At 43.6% G+C, this 19,705-nt stretch overlaps 3 protein-coding genes across 5 annotated transcripts; 1 reads left to right on the top strand and 2 right to left on the bottom strand.

The window, feature by feature from the left end:
* Positions 1 to 1,065: 1,065 nt before the first annotated feature.
* Positions 1,066 to 10,268, top strand: LOC117848320 (probable DNA helicase MCM8). Of its 3 annotated transcripts, none has more exons than XM_034729667.2 (18): positions 1,066 to 1,428; positions 3,523 to 3,660; positions 3,759 to 3,852; positions 3,943 to 4,169; positions 4,252 to 4,405; positions 5,562 to 5,807; positions 6,205 to 6,300; positions 6,388 to 6,540; positions 6,749 to 6,819; positions 6,927 to 7,045; positions 7,635 to 7,764; positions 7,933 to 7,984; positions 8,075 to 8,228; positions 8,322 to 8,496; positions 9,097 to 9,267; positions 9,486 to 9,596; positions 9,740 to 9,786; positions 9,962 to 10,268. In XM_034729667.2, coding segments are annotated over exons 1-18 (2,340 nt in total). In that variant the 5' UTR covers positions 1,066 to 1,227; the 3' UTR covers positions 9,963 to 10,268. The 3 variants fall into 3 exon arrangements, with proteins under 3 accessions (XP_034585558.1, XP_034585559.1, XP_034585557.1); XM_034729668.2 differs by having other exon boundaries at positions 1,067 to 1,428; positions 3,943 to 4,165; positions 4,245 to 4,405; positions 8,096 to 8,228; XM_034729666.2 differs by having other exon boundaries at positions 1,068 to 1,428; positions 3,943 to 4,165; positions 4,245 to 4,405.
* Positions 10,269 to 10,960: 692 nt separating this feature from the next.
* On the bottom strand, positions 10,961 to 12,705 carry LOC117848321 (small ribosomal subunit protein uS12). Its single transcript, XM_034729669.2, has 4 exons — positions 12,550 to 12,705; positions 11,601 to 11,756; positions 11,390 to 11,516; positions 10,961 to 11,292 (listed from the first exon to the last, which is right to left on the bottom strand). Exons 1-4 carry the CDS (start codon positions 12,552 to 12,554, stop codon positions 11,152 to 11,154), a joined length of 429 nt encoding a protein of 142 aa, XP_034585560.1. The 5' UTR covers positions 12,555 to 12,705; the 3' UTR covers positions 10,961 to 11,151.
* A 1,148-nt stretch (positions 12,706 to 13,853) lies between these two features.
* LOC117848857 (probable apyrase 7) lies at positions 13,854 to 18,166 on the bottom strand. Its single transcript, XM_034730425.2, has 3 exons — positions 17,877 to 18,166; positions 15,317 to 17,298; positions 13,854 to 14,558 (listed from the first exon to the last, which is right to left on the bottom strand). The coding sequence occupies exons 2-3, from the start codon at positions 17,142 to 17,144 to the stop codon at positions 14,272 to 14,274; spliced, it is 2,115 nt and encodes a 704-aa protein (XP_034586316.1). The 5' UTR covers positions 17,145 to 17,298; positions 17,877 to 18,166; the 3' UTR covers positions 13,854 to 14,271.
* Positions 18,167 to 19,705: the final 1,539 nt, after the last annotated feature.

Here is a 19,705-nt window from a genome sequence, read left to right as displayed (position 1 = left end):
GAAAGAAACTGAGGAGAAAGAGCTAAAAAAAGAGGAGAGGTTCAACAAAGCTTTTGCTCTTGAACAAGATCGAGTTGCAAATGAAAAACTACTTCTTGAGGTTAGGAGGCAGGAGGTCCAGTTGCAGAAAAGGAGGTACGAAGAGAGGATTATGACCATGGATCTTACTGCTGTGCTTGCGGGCTGAGATCATGAGCCGAGTACTTAATTAGAATTTGATTCTTCTAAAGAGTAGTATTTCCATATGGTACTGTGTGATGTTCGAAACTTAATTAGTATTTGAATCTTCTAAAGAGTAGTATTTCCATATGGTATTAACGTGGATTTGATCAAATCGTCTTGTGTCGATTTTAATGTTTGCTCAATCAATATTATTAGTGATGTTTTGTTCTATGTTGAGCCAGCGGCTGCAGGTTGCAGCATCTGCTCGAAATCAAGTACAAGAAGCATATATTACAGCCTGATCATCTTCAGTAATAATAGAGAACCTGAAATCCCCTGCAAACGTGCTATTCAGCTCCTAAAATGGAAAAGAAACGTGCTATTCAGTAATAACCAAAAAGAAGTCCGGCGGCGTGCCGTGACGAGGGCCTGGAAAAAAGAAGTCCGGCGGCGTCAGGGAAAAAAGAAGTCTGGCGACGAGCGAGGGGTCCCAGCCTGCTGGAAAAAAAAACGATCCTAAAATGGGCCCAATATGATGACGTGGCTTCATTTGAAATATTAGCGGTTTAGTTTTTAGCGTTTTGCTGTGGAATGATATGTTTTTTGAGGGAAAAATTTTTAGCATAGCCCCCAATATCTCGTGTTGGTGAAGAATTTTTTAGGGAACTCTTGGAGTTGCTCTTAGCCCACTTTATCCGGGAAAGAAGTAAACGCTGCGAACTGGGCTTGGCAACCCCCCGCCCGACCGCCCGAATGGGAGCGAGCGAACTGGATGTGGCCCATGTAGGGTTTCGCTCCGTCGTGCGTGTGCTCAAGCCGGACTCAGGCTTGGGGCCCACCTGTCCGTGAGAGATATCGATGCGCCCCGGCAGAAACCCTCGTATGTGGTGTCTCTGGTGGGTCTCCGGCGCTGTTCCCCGCTGCCCCCGCGGCCACCGCGCAAAAACCCGCGAAAGAAAAAATTGCTCGGCGGCTCGGCCCGCCTCTCAAGCCTCGCCTCGCCTCGCCTCGCCTCGCCGCCGCGACGACTTGCCGGGGACGCGAGGCTCCGAGGCCTCCGGCGACATGTACGCCGACACAATGAAGGGCCACCAACCCAAAGGGTCCACTATTGACGTCACCCCCGTCGAGAAGCGGCTCGCGGATGTCTGGAAGAGGTACTTCCCCGAGGAGGCAGGGTTCTCGGAGTCCGACCGCAAGGTCCGCATCGCCGCCGCGCTGTTTGAATCCTCCTTCTCCACGGTGGTGAAGGGCCTTCAGTCACGGGTAAGTACGCGAGGCCGATTCGATCTCATGTTAAGTTTAGCGCTCCATCTCCTGTTTCGCGTGTGTGTCGTTGGTGGCAATCTCGCTAGGATTTTAAAATTTTGGTTCATATGATGCTACTGGCGAAATGCCGAGGATTTGGCGGATTCTCTCGCTGGCGAAATTTTATCAATGTGGCAACTACATTCACTTGTCTGTTCAGAAGCTTGCAGGATAAATGCTTAGTTTCCGTTTAATTTAACTTTTTAGTGACTTAAAAAGGGGGAAATGAACAAAAATGGAGCAGAAGTTATCTGAAGTTCACTCTGTTTCCTCGTCTTGGTTTATTAATACCATAGTGATATGCAACCCCTAATGTCAATGCACAAGGCACAAGGCATGATATGGTTTACGATTATGCATTGAAGTGGAATCTATGACTGTGTAGCTGGACAGTAAAAAACTAATGATCTGTAACACTGTAAAAATATACTGGTCATTATGTTTATAACGTTCAAGTATGTGAGGGTGTGCTCTGACATCTAAATTTTTTACATAGATACCATTTCTGGCCCATCTTTATAGAAAACTTAAATGTTCAAGGATTCGCCGGGGTTGCCAGTTTACAGTTATCGAGCTCAGAGAACCAAAACAGAAACAACTACATCAAGAACAGAACTAAGCATATCCAAAGTAAAACTAGCTCCAACTTGATCTCCCCCAAGGTCTCAACTCTTCTCAATGATTACTCCAACCACACCCAGATTTTTGGCAGCCTGAGCCACCTTATAGCTAGTTGTATGACTGATCCAGGACAACAGAAACTACCCCCAAAAACTGCTGTAGAAACTGTCAGATTTGCTTGAGCCCCTGAGCAATTGTCCTGACAACCTCCTCCTCTTTCTTGGTCCTTTTCTCCTGCAGCATCAGCGCATCACCTTCCAGTGTTTGATTTGGGCCACCATCTTTAAATTATGGCCACTGGTTCACCAACTTTTTGTTGAAAACCATATCATTCCTCATCTTCCACAGCACCCAAAAAGTCCCTGCACAACAAAACAGGATCAGTTTCCTTGATTTTTCACTTAGAAATTATCACATCCTAGATACATAAAGATATCCTTTAAGAAAACCGAGACATAAAAAAAAGCTACGGGGCAAAGAAAAAGAATGCGATCAATTGTTTCCCCCTGTCCACAGGGTTTGCATTGCTCTCCTCCTTTCCACTTCCTTCTCTTCAATTGTAGTGACAGCTGAATGCTGTCGTCGCAAGCCATCCAAAGGAATTTCACCTTGAGTGGGATCTTGCTCTTCCAAACATTGCCACTTGCTGGTTAACTACTCCTCAAAACATCAAAGCTCTATGAATATCTTGTGGTATATTTCCCTGATTTCTCTACAAACTAGGTCACCTCACTCTTCTGATAATGAAAAACTTTCAAGCTTCATCAGTAGCTCCTCCAACTACCCAACTTTCCCTGTCACGTCGTAATTTGTAGAGTACATAACAAGAGAGACACTGTTTTCTTGGTTTTTTCCATTGAGGGCTATGTCCTAATTTCATTATTAATCAAAGCAACGAAATAGCGTCGTCTGAGTTTACAAACCAGGCATGCTAAGTTGCAAATTATTAACAAGAGAGACAATGTTTTCTTGGTAATCAATGCTTCCACGCCATTTAAATTTTGTGATGTTGCTGTAGAAAATATATTAGTTTCAAACTCGACTCTGAAAATGTTTTTGTTAAAGTATAACGGAGCAAGTATTCCTCTGCAATTTTCTATTTCTTAAAGTCTGAAAGCATCAGAGGCTCTGCTGCAGCTTATTGCATGGTTAAATGTAGACCATGCTTGAAGTCAAAAGGGAATACTATTTCTTTGGCATATGATTCGTGGCACAGTTAATATCTGTCTGCTTTAGCTCACCATGTGCTTTTTTTATAATTGTACTTGAGGCGATCAAGGTATTGCCATATGTGAACCATGTGTTTCAGAACTCTTCACCATCATTTTATTAGGTGCTGTATAGTTTCTTGGATAATCATAGTGAAAATGTGCCAACTGCAAATGCAGGAAGTTACCCACTTGTCTCATGCGGTTGTTTCTATATGCACAGGTCGAAGATGATGGCAGTGACATTTTATCTCTTCCGATTGATTTCAAGCAGCTTCAGGAGTCATGCGTGTTTATTAAAGATGAACTCGAGGAATCTCCAAAAGAAGTCTTGCTTTGCATGGGAGCTGCAGCTCATCTGGTTCATGCCTATTCATGCTAAAATTTATTAATATGGTTGTGGACCGGCAGACCATATGGCACTTCTGTTCAATTTATGATTGTTCTTGATATTTTCAGGCTTTATGTTCAGGAAAGATCAACAAGGTCAATATTAGGCTTTACAATACGGGGGCGACTATTGCTTTGAAGAAACTAAAAGCAGCCTTTATCAGTAAATTTCTTCCTGCCTTTATTCTTGTGAAAATATGCTAGTGCGCATATAATTGAAGTGCTGATTTGTAGATTTTTTCCCCATTGGTAGAGAAACTTGTCACCGTGCGCGGCACTGTTGTAAAAGTCAGCACTGTAAAACCTCTTGTCCTGGAGCTGGAATTCCGTTGCATGAAGTGTGGTAAAGAAAACCCACGAGTGTTCTGTGATGGGAAGTTTTCACCTCCAATGTCCTGTACCATTCAGGGATGCAGGAGCAGAACCTTCACTCCAGATAGATCTAGTGCAAAGTTGATGGATTTCCAGAAAATAAGGCAGGTGATGAGTAAACTCATTTGCACTATCCTCCGCATATAGTGCTAAAAGCTTTGCTTTTCTTATGTTCCCGTCCAGGATACAGGAGCTTGTTAGTGCTGACAACCATGAAGAAGGCCGAGTGCCACGAACAATTGAGTGTGAGCTTACAGAAGACCTCGTTGATTGTTGCATCCCTGGAGAGATAGTAACGGTAACTGGAATCGTCAAAGTACTGAACAATATGGATGTTGGAGGAGGTACACTTAAAATGGCTATAACAGTGCTATTTTCTTAGTTTGCATTGATACGCTATTTCATTTGCTGCAAACCATCAGTCTATTTGTCAAAAATTGTTTAGCTGTTTGGATTATCTATGCCATAGTATGTGTTGGCGACTTTTTGCTTTTTCTCCTGGTGATTAATTTGGATTGAGTGTCTAGCTCTAGTGCGTTACGGACTGTGGGGGAAAAGTAATTCATTAGAAGTATTAACATGATAGATATTACTCCTCTCTCTTTCTGTGTGTAGTACTTATATAGATGCAAAAAGACAGTACAGGATGGGCTATATACAGGAGATCCCCAGATGGAAGTCAAGGGAGAGATTCTAGCCAAAACATAACTATTACTCTATCATTTATTTTTACACCATGTAGTTGCAAAGTAAATTCATTAATGAAGTTTCTTTTCCATTCTCCAATACTTGGCCTCTGATTCTGAACGATTAGTCCATTTCTCTGCTTCCAAACATGCCATACTTTGATGATGAAGATCTCCATGAAAAAACCTGGCGAAAAGTTTCTTTCGCTGCATCCATCATCTGTTCTTATCAGTTTTGGCTATCTGTTTAATATCTGATGTGTGGGCCATGTGGCAGGACATCTCTACTTTTGTATATTGCTCAAACATTTTCTATTTGGGTTCCATGCTTTCTGTGAGTTTCATGAATTTAAGACTCTTTATGTGTAGTTTGTGTATCCTTATATTCTGCAATCTTGCATGATCCTTCACTAAGGACTATAGAAACTTGTTTGGTATAAACAAATTGTTGAAACACCGCAATGCTTGTGTTTTCGATGGATCTGTTCCTAGTGTCCAGGGAGCTCTACAGGCCTTCAAGGATGAGTCTCACCTTGGTAGGATTGGGTCTAGAGGTTGGGTTGGTTAGCTCGGTCAGGCCTTTTATTTCGTGTTTTTGTAAGGTTTATATTTCTGCTCAATTCCCACATCCCTCACTCTGCTCCAAGGTGAGATGGTGTTTTTGTAATTGGACTATTCATTCTCTCTTAATACAAAGATACACAGCTCTCCTGTGTGTTTGATAAAAAAATTGTTGAAACTTTCACTTTTGTAATAATTTAGAGCACACACACTTTAATTGAATATTTTATGAATCTATAATTAATATCTTCAGGGAAGTCCAGAAGCAAGAACCAGGGTTTATACTACCTGTACCTAGAAGCAGTTTCAGTGAGAAACCTGAAGACCTGTGCTGTTTCAGACGAAGAAATTCGGGCTAGAGGAATTTGTGATTTTCAGAGCAATACTGAAAGGGATCGTGATTTTGCTGTCAATTATAAAAAAGAACATGGTGCTGATGTATTTCGCCAAATACTTCAATCCTTTTGTCCCTCCATCTATGGGCATGAACTTGTAAAAGGTATTTTCTACCCTATTATTCTGTTTTTCATCTTTATTCTGTATTATATCAGAATTACAAGATATTTCTCAGTTATTTAATGTTGTTAAGATCTATTTAATTTGCTCTTGCTGTCCTAATATTTGAAAGATGTTGTTTTGTGAAATCTATTATTCCCTTCAATTTTTGTCTATAAGAAAACTAGTTTTCAGCTATTTGCTCAATTTGTTATGGAGCAGTATGCCATTTCTGGATGACAAAGCCATTACCAGCTGCAATTGCTTTTGGATGTCTTTGGACGATGGTCAAGGCACTTCTTTTAGTATTTTCACTCCCAAATGGCAGATCTGCTTATTTCATCTCTTTTAATTGCATATGATTACTCGACATAATTTAATTGATGTACCCTGATTTTCAGCTGGTATCACACTTGCTCTTTTCGGCGGTGTGCAGAAGAACTCAATGGATCAAGACAAGGTCCCTGTTAGAGGAGACATTCATGTTGTTGTAGTTGGTAATTTCTTATTGTTTACCATAACTCCCATCAGATTTCTTTAGTGTTTCCATTGATGAGATTATGCTCTTGCTTAATGAATTACAGGTGATCCAGGCCTAGGCAAGAGCCAACTCCTTCAAGCTGCAGCAGCTGTTTCCCCACGAGGAATATATGTATGTGGGAATACTACGACAAAGGCTGGCCTAACTGTTGCTGTGGTTAAAGATTCTATGACAAATGATTATGCATTTGAGGCTGGTAACAATAAAACATTTATTCCTTCATGACAATTTTAAAGCTTCCTGTTCAAAATCATGTACTAGCGTTAGCGATGCCATTTTATGTTTTTCCTTGTCATATCAATTGCTGTTCTAACTGCTCTTTGTTCTGGTGTGCCTTTTCTTTGTGGTGTTAGAATTTGTGAATTGTGATGAGATTAAAATAAAGTTGAGTCCTTGACTTATAGGTGCAATGGTCCTTGCTGATCGTGGAATATGCTGTATTGATGAGTTTGATAAAATGTCTGCAGAACATCAGGTAGTTCTGTTATTTTTCACCTTATGAAGCTTTTCCATGAAATGTTCATCAACGAGGAAGTTCCCAAGCCTATATAATCATGTTTCTAATTTTGTTTTAGTTCTCAGGCTTTACTTGAAGCCATGGAGCAGCAATGTGTTTCTGTTGCAAAGGCTGGCCTTGTAGCCAGTTTATCAGCTCGTACCTCTGTGTTGGCAGCTGCAAATCCTGTTGGTGGTCATTATGAGTGCGTTAATATTTTCTATCCTACTTACTGAAAAACTTGTTATTCCTGATCAGTCATCCCCATTCATCCTTTTTTTTTGGAAAAGAAATGCTGATAGCATCTAGTGTTAAGGCTGAAAATGACAATTATTCTTGGCCACTCATCTCCATTCACCTCCTTTTCTTCGAAAGAAAAAAGAAACACAATACTGATAGCATCAACTGTTAAAGATGGAGGTATGTGGAATTACTCTAGTAGTTTAGGTGCTCTAGAGTGGTATGTGGTGATGATTTTATATTTTTATTGAACGAAATGTTACTTGATTGAACTTTTAACTTTAGTCCTATACTGCAAGTCTGCAACTGAAGAGGACTAAACTGGAAGTAACACCATTCATCTGTGCATATTTTCTGGTGTATTTCGTCCCATTTCACTTCACTTTGGTTGGTAGTTGACGTTTGTTTTGATGAAATGGTGGTAGTTTGTGACTGACATTTATGTCCAGTATTTATCCCTTTCGTGTTTTTTTTGGGTTTGCTGAGGATTTAAGCCTAAATATTCATGGCTATTGTATGCAATTTTTGCCATCTAAATATACCGTTTGCTGCAGCCGAGCAAAAACAGTGAACGAGAATCTAAAGATGAGTGCTGCCCTCCTGTCTCGTTTTGACTTGGTTTTTATTCTACTCGACAAGCCAGACGAGTTACTAGATAAAAGAGTGTCAGATCATATAATAGCTGTAAGTGGCTGTCAGACATGTTTTCTCATTCACATCTCCCAAGTATATAGTATGGATAACTTGCATGCTCATATCATGCAATGAATCTATTGTTTGTAAGGACGATTTTGTCTTACCGAACATACTTCTAATTGAATTACTAAGATGTCCAAAATTTCATGCAAGCAGCTTCATACCAACGAAGGTGATAATTTCAAATCCAACAAGAGGATCAGAACAGGTTATTATTTACACACTGTTTTGTGGTTCTTCCTCTTCGTTTGTATAACTTAGGTGTAAGCCATCGTTCACGTTTTGCAACTTTGCATAGTGTCACATAATGGTGATCCAGGGTTTGGAGTTGTTGGGAATTCAGTGGCTTCAAGACTGAGACTACACCCAGAGAAAGATAAGGATTTCGCTCCATTAGCTGGGCAATTTCTTCGCAAGTATATAGCTTATTCAAGAGAACATGTATTCCCTAGGTATCTTGTACAATTTGACTTTTAGTGCAAGTGCAATGCAAGGCGTAATCCATTTTTTGATACCTTGCCCACTCACTTTTCTCTCTTCTTAAGAATGTCAAAGGCAGCAGCTGAAATTTTGAAAAAATTTTATTTGGGATTGAGAAACCGCAGCACTTCTGCTGACGGTACACCCATCACAGCCAGGCAGTTGGAAAGCCTAGTCAGATTAGCTGAAGCTCGTGCTCGCGTGGATCTAAGAGAAGAAGTGACCAGAGAAGATGCTCAGGTAAAATAAGCAATCCTCAGTTTTTCTACTGCTGTTTTTGTTATTAACCTTTCTTGCAGTGTCAGTAGAATGCATCTTAAAAGAGAAAATCTCATGGACTGCATGGTTTATGGTCATAATTGCAGAAATTGATATGTTTCTCAACTAGTTGCAATGGCCCAAGATCTCAGGGTCATAAGATTTCACAAAACCCTAGGCCCTTTGATCCGTTCAGCTCATTGAATTGCTTTGTCTATTACACTTAAACTGGGTTATGCTCCACTAGCTATGAGATATGGGGTTTTATGATTCTTGATGCCTATGCCTGAAGTGTAGCTCATTTCCAGCCAAACGCATGTCTGAGTTGGAAGTGGTTTATCTTGGTCAGGTCTTAGCTGTGTTTCATCTATGTAAGAGTTTTGTCTAAAAAAACCCTCATCCCTCACTCTGGTCCAAGGTGTGGTGATGATTTTTGTAATTGGAGCATCTATTCTCTCTTAATACAAAGATACGCAGCTCTCCTGCGGGTTCGAGAAAAAAACCGCATGTCTGACAGGAAAACACAATTATAAACAGCATCCTGTGGCATATTATTTTAATGCTTAATTTATCATGTGGCAGGATGTTGTAGATATCATGAAGGAATCTCTCTATGACAAATATGTTGATGAACATGGTTTTGTCGATTTTGCTCGGAGCGGTGGGATGAGCCAACAAAAGGAGGCAAGGACGTTTCTGAATGCGTTAAACAAGGAATCTGAGTTGCAACGAAAAGATTGCTTTTCAAGAACTGTAAGTGATGTGGCAATCAAGCCACTTAGATCTCTTTTTAAGTTTAATTACTGTTCAAAATCTGCTCTGTTTGGGAGAAAAATCGCCTTCACGGCATTTTGAGCATTTTTTGGTTCATGCAGTAAATAGGACAATAGTCTACTTCAGAATAATTGCACAAAAACATTGTTCTGATTCCTGAGGCTGCCCTCATGTTGTATCATTCTTCCTATTCCCAGGAGATTTACAACTTAGCTGATAAGATCAGCTTGCGAGTTCCAGACTTAGATGCTCTTGTTGATAATTTGAACAGTCTCGGTTACCTTCTGCTAAAAGGAGGGATGTATCAGGTAAGAGTCTTATAGAACTGGCTAAGACCAAAAAGTCCTAATGTTGCTCTTGGTGTCTGAATCACATGTTAAATTCTTGATGGTGAGTTTCTTGATAATCTTTGTCACTGGGAATCCGACATAGCTTCTTTTTTGTCAAACAGCTGGTGACTGCGTCATATTCACAGTGCCAGCCAACAAGGTCAAAATGGTGAGTTTCTTTGAATGAAAATAGGAATTGTGCTGACGTTGTCTGTAGTTACTATCCAATCTCAGGCATGCCCACACCAACTTTAGGATAATTCCAGTCACTCTGGAATGCCTTCATCATTCCTACAGGATTGCCAAGTACCTTTCGGCTCAATTTTTGTTTTATCCCTTGACAGATGTATGGCATGGAGATGGAGGCTATCTGTATCCTCATGGCCGTGCCTTTGCTGCCTGCGTGCTGTGATGTACATGTGAATAAGGTAGACGAGTCGCAGGATGGCCGCTAACTTTGATAGCTTGGTGTATATGCCATGGTTTCGCTACAATGTTTATCCCAGAGCAGTAGCTGTGGCCATTACAGTTGTGCATAGATTTTTGTAGTTTGCTAATTTAACATCCAGAGTTACAGATGATATATTTTTGCCCGCTTTACACTATCCAATTCTCTAGTGATCCAGCATGCTGGAACATCGTTATTGCTGACGATTTTTGTGCTCTGAGTTGCTACTTCTGGAACATCTCGTGTCACAGGATGAATGGCTTTGTAAGCTGACTTTTCACATTGGATGAATAATTTCGTCACTCTTACGAGACATCGACGAAACGGTCGTGTACAAGTCGATTACGCACGTCTTGCCCACAACTTTGAGCTTTTAACTGCCATCAAGTTGGCTAAGAGTTTGCAGTCACCACTAATCAAGCTAAGAGTCGTATCAGCTGAAAATCTACCCGCTGACAATATGAAACCATTTTAGAAAAAATAACATCTGGTCGTTCGAAGCACAAACTGTGACCAGGGCGTCATTTGTGACCATATAAGGGTGTAATTGGATGGCTCCAGCCTGCCCCGTGAGCCAGGCCAGTTGCATACAATGCATCCTGATTGGTTGCACGAACGTATGGATGCAGGTATGGATACAAGTTGCTCCGAGTGAGAATTTATGGATACAAGTTGCTCCGAGCGATTCTCACGTTTCCGGCTCTCGGTGGCCGGAGCCGGCAACCAAACTAGCACTACCTGCATCTAGCGAGCCTGGTTCACCTGCGTGCAGGGAACCAATCAGGCTAAGTCTATCTCCACAGCATCAAATTACGAACAGAGTACTATGAATCAATCCTCAAAAAAGCATTACCTCGACTTAGAAACAAGAGACTTGTCAAAGGCAAAAGACGGATAAAACAAACAGGCAATGTGCAATACCAAAAGAGGCAGCTCGGAGAGACAGATTTCTCAGCTTCAGAGCACAGGCGATGCAATATTAATATCTTCAAAATGGAAACAAAATAGTAATGCTGCCCAAAGATACAGCTCAGAATGAACAGCTCTATTGCTAGCACAACTTCATTCTTGCCTATCACAAGCAATCTAAGACCTTGGCTTCTCCTTCTTCTCCTTGAAGAGCGCGAGCAGCGACACACCAGATACCTTCACAACCTTGAACCTGACACCGGGAATATCTCCGACGGCATGTCCCTTACGACCAAATCCAGCAATCAGCACCTCATCCTACAGCAAGAAAGTAGTTGGTTAGCTTCATTACACAGTTGGCAATCATCACAAGGAACACTGGCATCACAAGGAGCGTTGATTGGGGAACAAGTACATTCTCCTCAATATAGTTCAGGCAACCATCATTCGGCACAAAGGCAGCAATCTTCTTCCCGTTCTTCACCAGCTGAACACGGGCACACTTACGGATGGCAGAGTTCGGCTGCTTGGCCTCAATACCACTACACAATAGAAGTATAAGACCTTAGCGCAAGCACAAACGGTAGAGATAAGACAGGCACATATGATTGAACTATCAAACATACATCTTCTCCAGAACAATGCCCTTGGCGTGAGATGATCCAGCAAAGGGTTTCTTCCACTCATTCCCCAAATGACTCTTCTTGTATGCCTTGTCTGCCCACCTCTGGTTCCTGCGGTGGGTCTTGAGCTTGCGCCCAGCTCCCATACCACGTGTCTTTCTGTGATGTGAATCATAATTGTTACATCAACTTTATATAAATCACAAGTTCTTCATCTCACAGAACACAATTGTAAATTGCATAAGCATATGTGAAGTTGTGAAATATGTCATGAGCTAATGGCGTGAGCATATAGATACAAATGAACATCAACCAGTACAAAGAGGAACCAAAGTACATATATGTAAGCAATTCAAATTACTAAAAGTAAACTTTGATCCTGAATTGTATCAATTTTGAATACTGGTACGATTTCACCTAGAATTGTAAGCAGATTCTACACAAAAATCAAACAAGTATAAAGATCTATCTAACACAACATTGACCTCACTAAAAACATCATAAATAACCAGCCGCATAGACATATACCCAAAAAAGAATCAGAACCAACTGATTGAGGAGGTTCTTAGAACAGCACATTAGAGGGAAAAACAAACTTTGTATGCCACCACGCATAACCTCCCGGACCCAAGCATTTGAATCCAGGAGCACATGGTTACACGGCGGCAACGGATTGATGTCGCTTATGAGTATGTTTAGCACTGACGGTGTATAATCTGATCAGCACTGGACCGTCAATAAGCTCAGTTTTGCTTCTCACATCTAACGCGATTTCATTCCCTAATCCAACACAAAGCAGCCTAAATAACATCCACAACATAACATCTACGCATCGAACAGAGGGCTTCCTGCGGGCTGCGGCAAAGGAGCGCCTCCATGAACGAATGCCCAGCGCAACACGAGCACAGGTGCAGGAAATCAGGACGAAGGGTAAAAGAGACATCGAACGTACCCCATGGTGGCGGAGGTAGGAGACCGGCGGCGACGCGGCGGGGATGAGGCGCAAGCGACGGGCTTCGAATTCGTGGGCGGCGGCGGCTGCGGGAGTGGGGAGGAGAGGAAGGTTTATATAGTAGGGTTGGCCGTTAGGGTTTGCGTGATCGACGTCGTGATTCGTGTTGCGGGTGCATCGGTCATATCGTACGGTCGATGTGTGAGCAAGCACACGAAGGTGCGCGACTGATTTCGCTTCTTAGCCTGACCGATGAACCCACATGTCAGAGACGTGCTGCTTGATTATACGTTCTGATGTTCATGATACAGGCAGAATTCGGATGTTAAGTTGTCAAAGACGAAGGGGAAGAATTTCTGTTTTAAAAAAACGAATGGAGACCAGTGCGATAAGAAATTTCTGAATACATCCAAAAATGCCTTTACAGTCATCTTGGAGTGGCCTTAGGAGTCATAGGTTAAAATCCCGCAGAAATGGGATAAAAGTAAAAAATACAAATCATGTGAAAATCAGATAGAAAGTTTCAAAAACTACTACAGAAAGTTACTTTTACTTACGCAGGACTGTGCTCTCAATCTCCACGAAATTTGGGGGGTGTTTGGATAGCAGGTGCTAAATTTTAGCACATGTCACATCGGATGTTTGGACACTAATTAGGAGTATTAAACATAGCCTAATTACAAAACTAATTGCACAACCCCTAGGCTAAATCGCGAGACGAATCTATTAAGCCTAATTAATCCATCATTAGCGAATGGTTACTGTAGCACCACATTGTCAAATCATGGACTAATTAGGCTTAATAGATTCGTCTCGCGATTTAGCCTAGGGGTTGTGCAATTAGTTTTGTAATTAGAATATATTTAATACTCCTAATTAGTGTCCAAACATCCGATGTGACAGGTGCTAAAATTTAGCACATGCCTCCCAAACACCCCCAGTGTTTGCAGCCTATTGAAAATCACATAGCATGCCTCCGGGCTCCGGGCTCCGACCTCCCATGTCCCATCTATGCAGCCATGAGCTGGGGGAAGCACTCATCTCCTGATACAAGCTCTAAACTCCAGTTTCCAGCGGACAAATCAAATACAAATAAAAACACCATCTGTGGAAAAGATGACCTTCTCTTTTCCGTGTAAGGAATGTTAAATAAGGTTTACAAATGAATACGTGTCTGCACTGAAGGCACCTGGAATAATCCGGTAGTACTAATCCAAATTTCAATTTGATATCACAAGGTGCCACACTAAATGGTGTCCAGGAGATAAGGCTCACAATAAGATTACAAGAGGGTACAACAACAATACATGAAGCCACATGCATCTTTATTATGTTTCATATTAAAAACACATTTGAAGGAAGTATTGCCCGCCTGATTGCAGAAGAATTGATCTACAGACTTGCAGGTTCCAGCCCACGGCCAACCATTCCTGTGAACGGCATAAACATATCTTCTGGTACACTACTAAAAACTTCACCTTTATGCTATGTTCTCTAGCACATACAATGGGATGAATGGATGTATCATGTCCAGGATAGACACCAAGTCATAAGTTTAACATTTATATGAATCCTAAACCTCACTTAAGTGTCAGTGTACCGACAAAATTGACTTCTGATTAGAGAAGAAATCAAGCAGTCTGAACTCTGGAGCTATTATTTACAGAGTTTGTTATGGCATATAGGATCTCATTCTAGTCATGTCATTCTGTGATGCAAATGCTACACCTTTGGAACATGAATATCAGCTAATGAAGAACTGAGATCTTCTCTTGATTGTGACCGCCGGCTTTGAAGTGTAGTCTGACCTCGGCTAGGGTTCCTCACTCCACTGGAGAACTGCATCTGACCTAAGCTCCCAACAGAATAGCTGTGATAGACGCCCAAGGATTGCCTAGAGGACTCCATAAGCTGAACACTACTGCCTCCTAATCCATGGCTCATACCGAACGGATGGGGATCTGACCCAGCTACAGTAGGGCTCAGGGGTGTCTTTGTTCTTCCATCGCCTGTGAAGTGTCAGACAAAGTAGAGCACATTTAAAAGTTTGATCATCTAAGTAGTCTACAGTAAAGAAGAGTGAGATTCAAACAAAAATTGAAACATGCTCTTGAATATATGTGATGAAAAAATGTGTCCATTCTTTCGTACCATTATATATAGAAAATGGGGTTACAGGATTAAGGATTTAAGGTGATATAAAACATACATGAGCTAACATTACAAAATCTGTCTGGATGCCATTTTATTACAAGTCAATCGAAGTAAAAACATGAGTGAGTTGCATCAAGCAAGAGTTCTAGGCAATGCTATTTCTTGAAGATTAATGTACTGCAATAAAACTAACAAGATGGCAACTAGAGGCAGAGTTTCATTGTTGCCAATGGAGGCTTGACTCCCCAAAACATTTGTATAGAACTAGTAAATCTAGTAGTTTATTAGGAAAGTTTACTGATCAGGCTTCAAACAGGGCACCTCAACTTTCTTACTTCACATAGGATTCAGTGTTGGCCCCTTCTAATATTGGTTCTAATATTGGGTCCAAGCTCCACCAGTGATGGAAACACTGTTGGTTTCTCTTTCTAACAAAACAGGTAAACACTTTTGTCTAGAAAAAAAAACGGTATGATGCAGCCAACAGATACTAGTGCAAAACAATTCAAGTACCACTCTGATCTTTAAATGGTAGAGTGGCTTTCTACAGAGTGGGAAAACCATGATGGCATGTAAATAAAGAAAAAAAGCACTTGCATACATATATATATACCTGAATTGATGGGACTCCATAATTGAAATCTGAAAGGCGACCCCATACCAAGAACAGAACTCCCAGCAGAATTGTGCCTATAAAGTGGCAGATAAGACTTGCGGAATGATCTTGGGATTGAATTGCTGACGCATAATATGGCACATATGACCAACACAATTGAAACCAGAAACAACACTATGAGAATATTCGGGTTTATCTCCCGGTGCAGTATTCGGTATCCTTGAATATCGATTCGTGTAGACAATGCTTGACCTGCCTCCCACAAAGCAACCCCAAGAGTCCAAGTAATACTGCCAGAGCCGATTATCACCTGATTATCTTTAATCTGCAATCCCTCTCTCAGTAGTGATGCAATATAAGGAGCCCTGAAGCAGTACTGGTCTATAAATGGCTGTGGAGGAACACTACTCTTTGCAACTTTCCATGGTTTTTCACAAAATTCCTGACCTCTTTTTAGAACATCAACCAGAGTGGCATCGGCAGTCAAATTAAAAAATTTAAAAACAACAAAGAAGCCAGACATAGCAAAAAACTTCCCATGTGGTTGGGGAAAGTTAGAAGCAAGAGCACAAGGATGAAGGTTACAATCAAGTCCTGGACTTGCACTGGACCACTCTGAAAGATTAACTGTTACTTTTGCAAGAGCACTGCATTCATTCCACTGAGGTGCTCCAACCAGTTCGACAGGTACTCCCTGCTTCTCTTTGCCAGTTGTCTTCTCACCAACACTAGGACTTCCATCTTGTTTTAGTGGGTGGCAGTAAGAACAGACATAATCTTCTTTGTATCCAGTCTGTAGACAAGGGTGTTTGACTTGAACTTTGCCATTGTTAGCCACTCCTCCCAACTTTTTCACTAGATGTGCCACGGACTTGTCAAATGCATCATTTAATCCATAACCAGTAAGAGAATAAGCACTAAGATGGTGATCAACAGAACCAATCCTCAGACTAATGCTTGTCTCATCCTGCACTGTTTTATCAGTCTCAAATGTAACTTGTAATGATGATCCACCTAAATCAAGCGAACCATATGTCATTTTAGATGCTGAGGTGCCAAGCATGTTCATGTGATGATTAAGAGCTATCCACCCATAATAAGCTTCATCCATGCCTGTGATGATCTTAACTCTGTCCCTACTACATAAAAATGATGAATTTTTCAGAACATCCCAGGCCTTATCCAGGAGCCACTCTGAGTCTGCACTAGGTAGCTTGCGGACACCAGCTGTAGCATATAGAAAAAGTGGAGTGTGCTTGTGTGCTCTTCTAGGGATCTGCTTCTCAGCCATTTGAAGGAGGGGCTCTAGTGCCTTCTTCAATCCAGCTTCATTGTGAACAAGCTTGCTCAATCCAGGTTCAGTCTCCATTCGCTGGTATAGTCGAGTTAATTTACCAGATTTCTTCTTAGGAGCATTCCCTAAAGGTTTCAAAACAATAGGAAATCCATTTGCATCATTATGATTGATGTGCCATTCATAGACATACACCCTTGTACCTGTGCTGCCACAATCAAGAACCACATAGTATTCAGAGTTTCCTTCAGAGAGGAATACATGGAAATATCTCCAAGAAGCATATGCACAGAACGCCAGCACTATCAGTGCAATAGCGCAACCAGCTGCTCTCATGCATTTCTTTCGATTTGTCGGTGATGATGGGGGTGTTCTTTCTTTTGAAAAGCTTGCCACAGGACCATCCCTTTGAAGTGTGCGTACAGTTTTTGCACGCCCTGAGCTCAGATCACTGCCAATGCTAGAGCCCCTTTCTAAAGCATCAATTCTAGTGAAGGTCGGCAGATCTTGAAGAGAAGATGAAAGTCGCATAGTTTCTTATTTTGCAGTCAGGGGAGCAGTTACTACAGAATCTCACCGACAAGGGGCAAGATGCAGCAAGAATCTCGGGAAACTGAAGTCATAAGTAGATAGCATAACCAGCAGCACGGTAAGCAAGATAGCAGCGCCGCTACACAGCCTCTGCCTGCGGAAAATTCCAAACATTAGCATGCAAACTAACATTGAAACATCAAATCATTAAAAAAAACTGAAATGCCCTGCCATGCTGGGAATCAAGGCAACGCTCCCATTTTCAGAAAAAAGTACAAAAATAGGTTTCCAGCTACTCATCTAAGAAAATCACACCCTAAAAGATGACAATATCATCTAAACTGTAAACTTTGAGCAACTTCACTAACAATCCGTGAACAGCACCAATGTTCCCCAATACAACACGCAAGACAAGGAGCCCCAAATCCTTATCCTACCTTTCTACCACTCATGCAACCCACACTGCATCACAAGGGACGAACTGGCAGTTACATCTCCAAGACCCTAGCAACGCGCCAAAGCAGCCACCTTTCCCTCGGCAGCAGCGCCCCGAGATCGCAACCCACCAAACCGCCGATCCCAACCACTGATCCAAGCGAACCGCAACCACCCCCTCAGCAGTAAGATCTAGCGCGGCGGCCCCTAACCCGGGATCGATGCCGGCAGCCACCCGCGGGCCGGATCGGATCTGGCGGGGCCCCAAGTGATCCAGAGAGGAGTTCCGTGACTCACCGGTTGCGGCGGCCGCCCGCGATCGCCGGCGGCGGAGGAGGGGGCGGGCGGGTAGGGCGCAGGTGTCAGGCAAGCGGGGGCAGAGGGTAGGTGGGGCCGTGGGGGGGGGAGAGACCTGCGGCGCGGAGGCCGGGACGGCGGAGCCGCGGCGGCGGCGGCGAGTGGTGGTGAGGTGGAGGCGAGGGGACGCAAAGGCGAGGCCGGGACCGGGAGGGCGAGCGGCCTGCGCCTGCGTGGCTGCGTGCGCAACGGCGCTGCGTCGGAATGAGATGGGCGTGACGAGTGAATCACTTGGTTGGGCGGACAGCGGACTTGTCGTAGCAGCAGCAGGCCAGCAGCGCAGAGCCGCAGCTCGCTCGCCTTCAGGGCAGGGCAGCGCAGCGACGACGACCCGACCGGCCAACAAATAACTCGACGGGCGCGAATGCTAACAACCCACCACTGTCGGCCCAGCCCACCATCGCCGGAAGGCGACCTCCGGGGCCCATTATGTACGGTCCATGTAACTGTCAGCAATTTCGGCCGAATATTCCGTCTGATGTTACAAGTGAATGATCATCGGCAGCAGTTGTGGACCTTGATCTTGTGCAGTCGTGCCTTGCGGTTTTGACTTTCGACAGTGACAAGGTTGTGTTTCCTTCCATTAGGTTTTTACACAAAAAAAAGGGTCGTGTGTTCCATTGCTTTCGCAGCTGTCTTTCTTGAGTGCTTTGCTAATTTCTGATGCTCTTCGCTGCAGATCGCATCCAATTGCCAAAGCCGTTTGATGCTGGTGCCCCGCGCGCAAGTTCATGGCTACAACCACTAGCGCCACGACTCCGGAGACGCTACAAGGCGCAGAGCAAGCACGGCCTGAGCTTCGCGGGGGAAGGAAAACTACAGGTGAATTGGTGGACTTTGGTGGCATTGGCACTCAATTTGCATGTTTGACGATGATGCATTGTTTGCCTTGTTGACGATCCGGGTCTCTGAACCTGTGGAAAACCCTGTCGAGAGTGGCGCGCACATCCAACTTGGACCGGCGATCCGTTGGTGGAGGTGGCGTTCGTTTTCGCCACCTCGGCCGCGACTAAAATGGGCGCCATCGGCCACCGGGCACGGGGAAGCGCGTGGTGACTTCGAGCCGCAACTTGCAGGAGGCGAAGTCCGATCGGTGAAACAGAGACGGGATCGGGGGCACGTACAGAGGCGATGCCAGTAGCGTGTGCTTCTCAAGCTTTTGTTTTGGCTTCGCGTGGCGTGGAGCGGTCAGGCGAAGTGCGCCGTTGCGTTTCGCTCTGGAATGGTCGAGGCCCGCTGGTGTGGTACGCTTTCTTTCTGTCAGAGTGCCGTGCGTTTTCGCCACAAAGGGGATCGCTTGGTTGGGTGATGCGCGGCATGTGCTCCATTTGGGGCAAGCGAGCATGCTACGCGGCCTTCGTCACCAAGCAGCTGCCCTTTCTCCGGTTCCAGCGGTGCAGACCAGACCGGGTAGCAGGTCAGCGGGACGACTCGCTGGTCCGTTGGTGGGACGGAATCATCTGTGACCGTTTCCAACGCTTCCCTTCGCAACGGGCGGCTAGCGTTGAACGTGGAGGATGCCGCGCGGCCGCCTCCTTGTTCACGGCGACGGCGCTGGCGCTGGCGGCGGCTGGGACGCCGGCGCAGAGGAGCTAGAATCCGACCACCGCGGCGACGCGGGAAATTAAACAAGGGCACCCGCAGTCAGCCACGGTTTGGTGACAATCATTCCATTTCCTGAAAACTGAAGTAACGTGCTTACCTACACAATGTTCGGAGGAAAAACGTTAGCCAGAAACTCCGAATCACAGACGGTACTTGTTTCACAC

This window comes from Setaria viridis, chromosome 3 (assembly GCF_005286985.2).
Source record: "Setaria viridis chromosome 3, Setaria_viridis_v4.0, whole genome shotgun sequence".
NCBI lineage: Eukaryota > Viridiplantae > Streptophyta > Magnoliopsida > Poales > Poaceae > Setaria > Setaria viridis.
The sequence above is the reverse complement of the archived record's forward strand: the minus strand, read 5'-3'. Positions and strand labels throughout refer to the sequence as shown.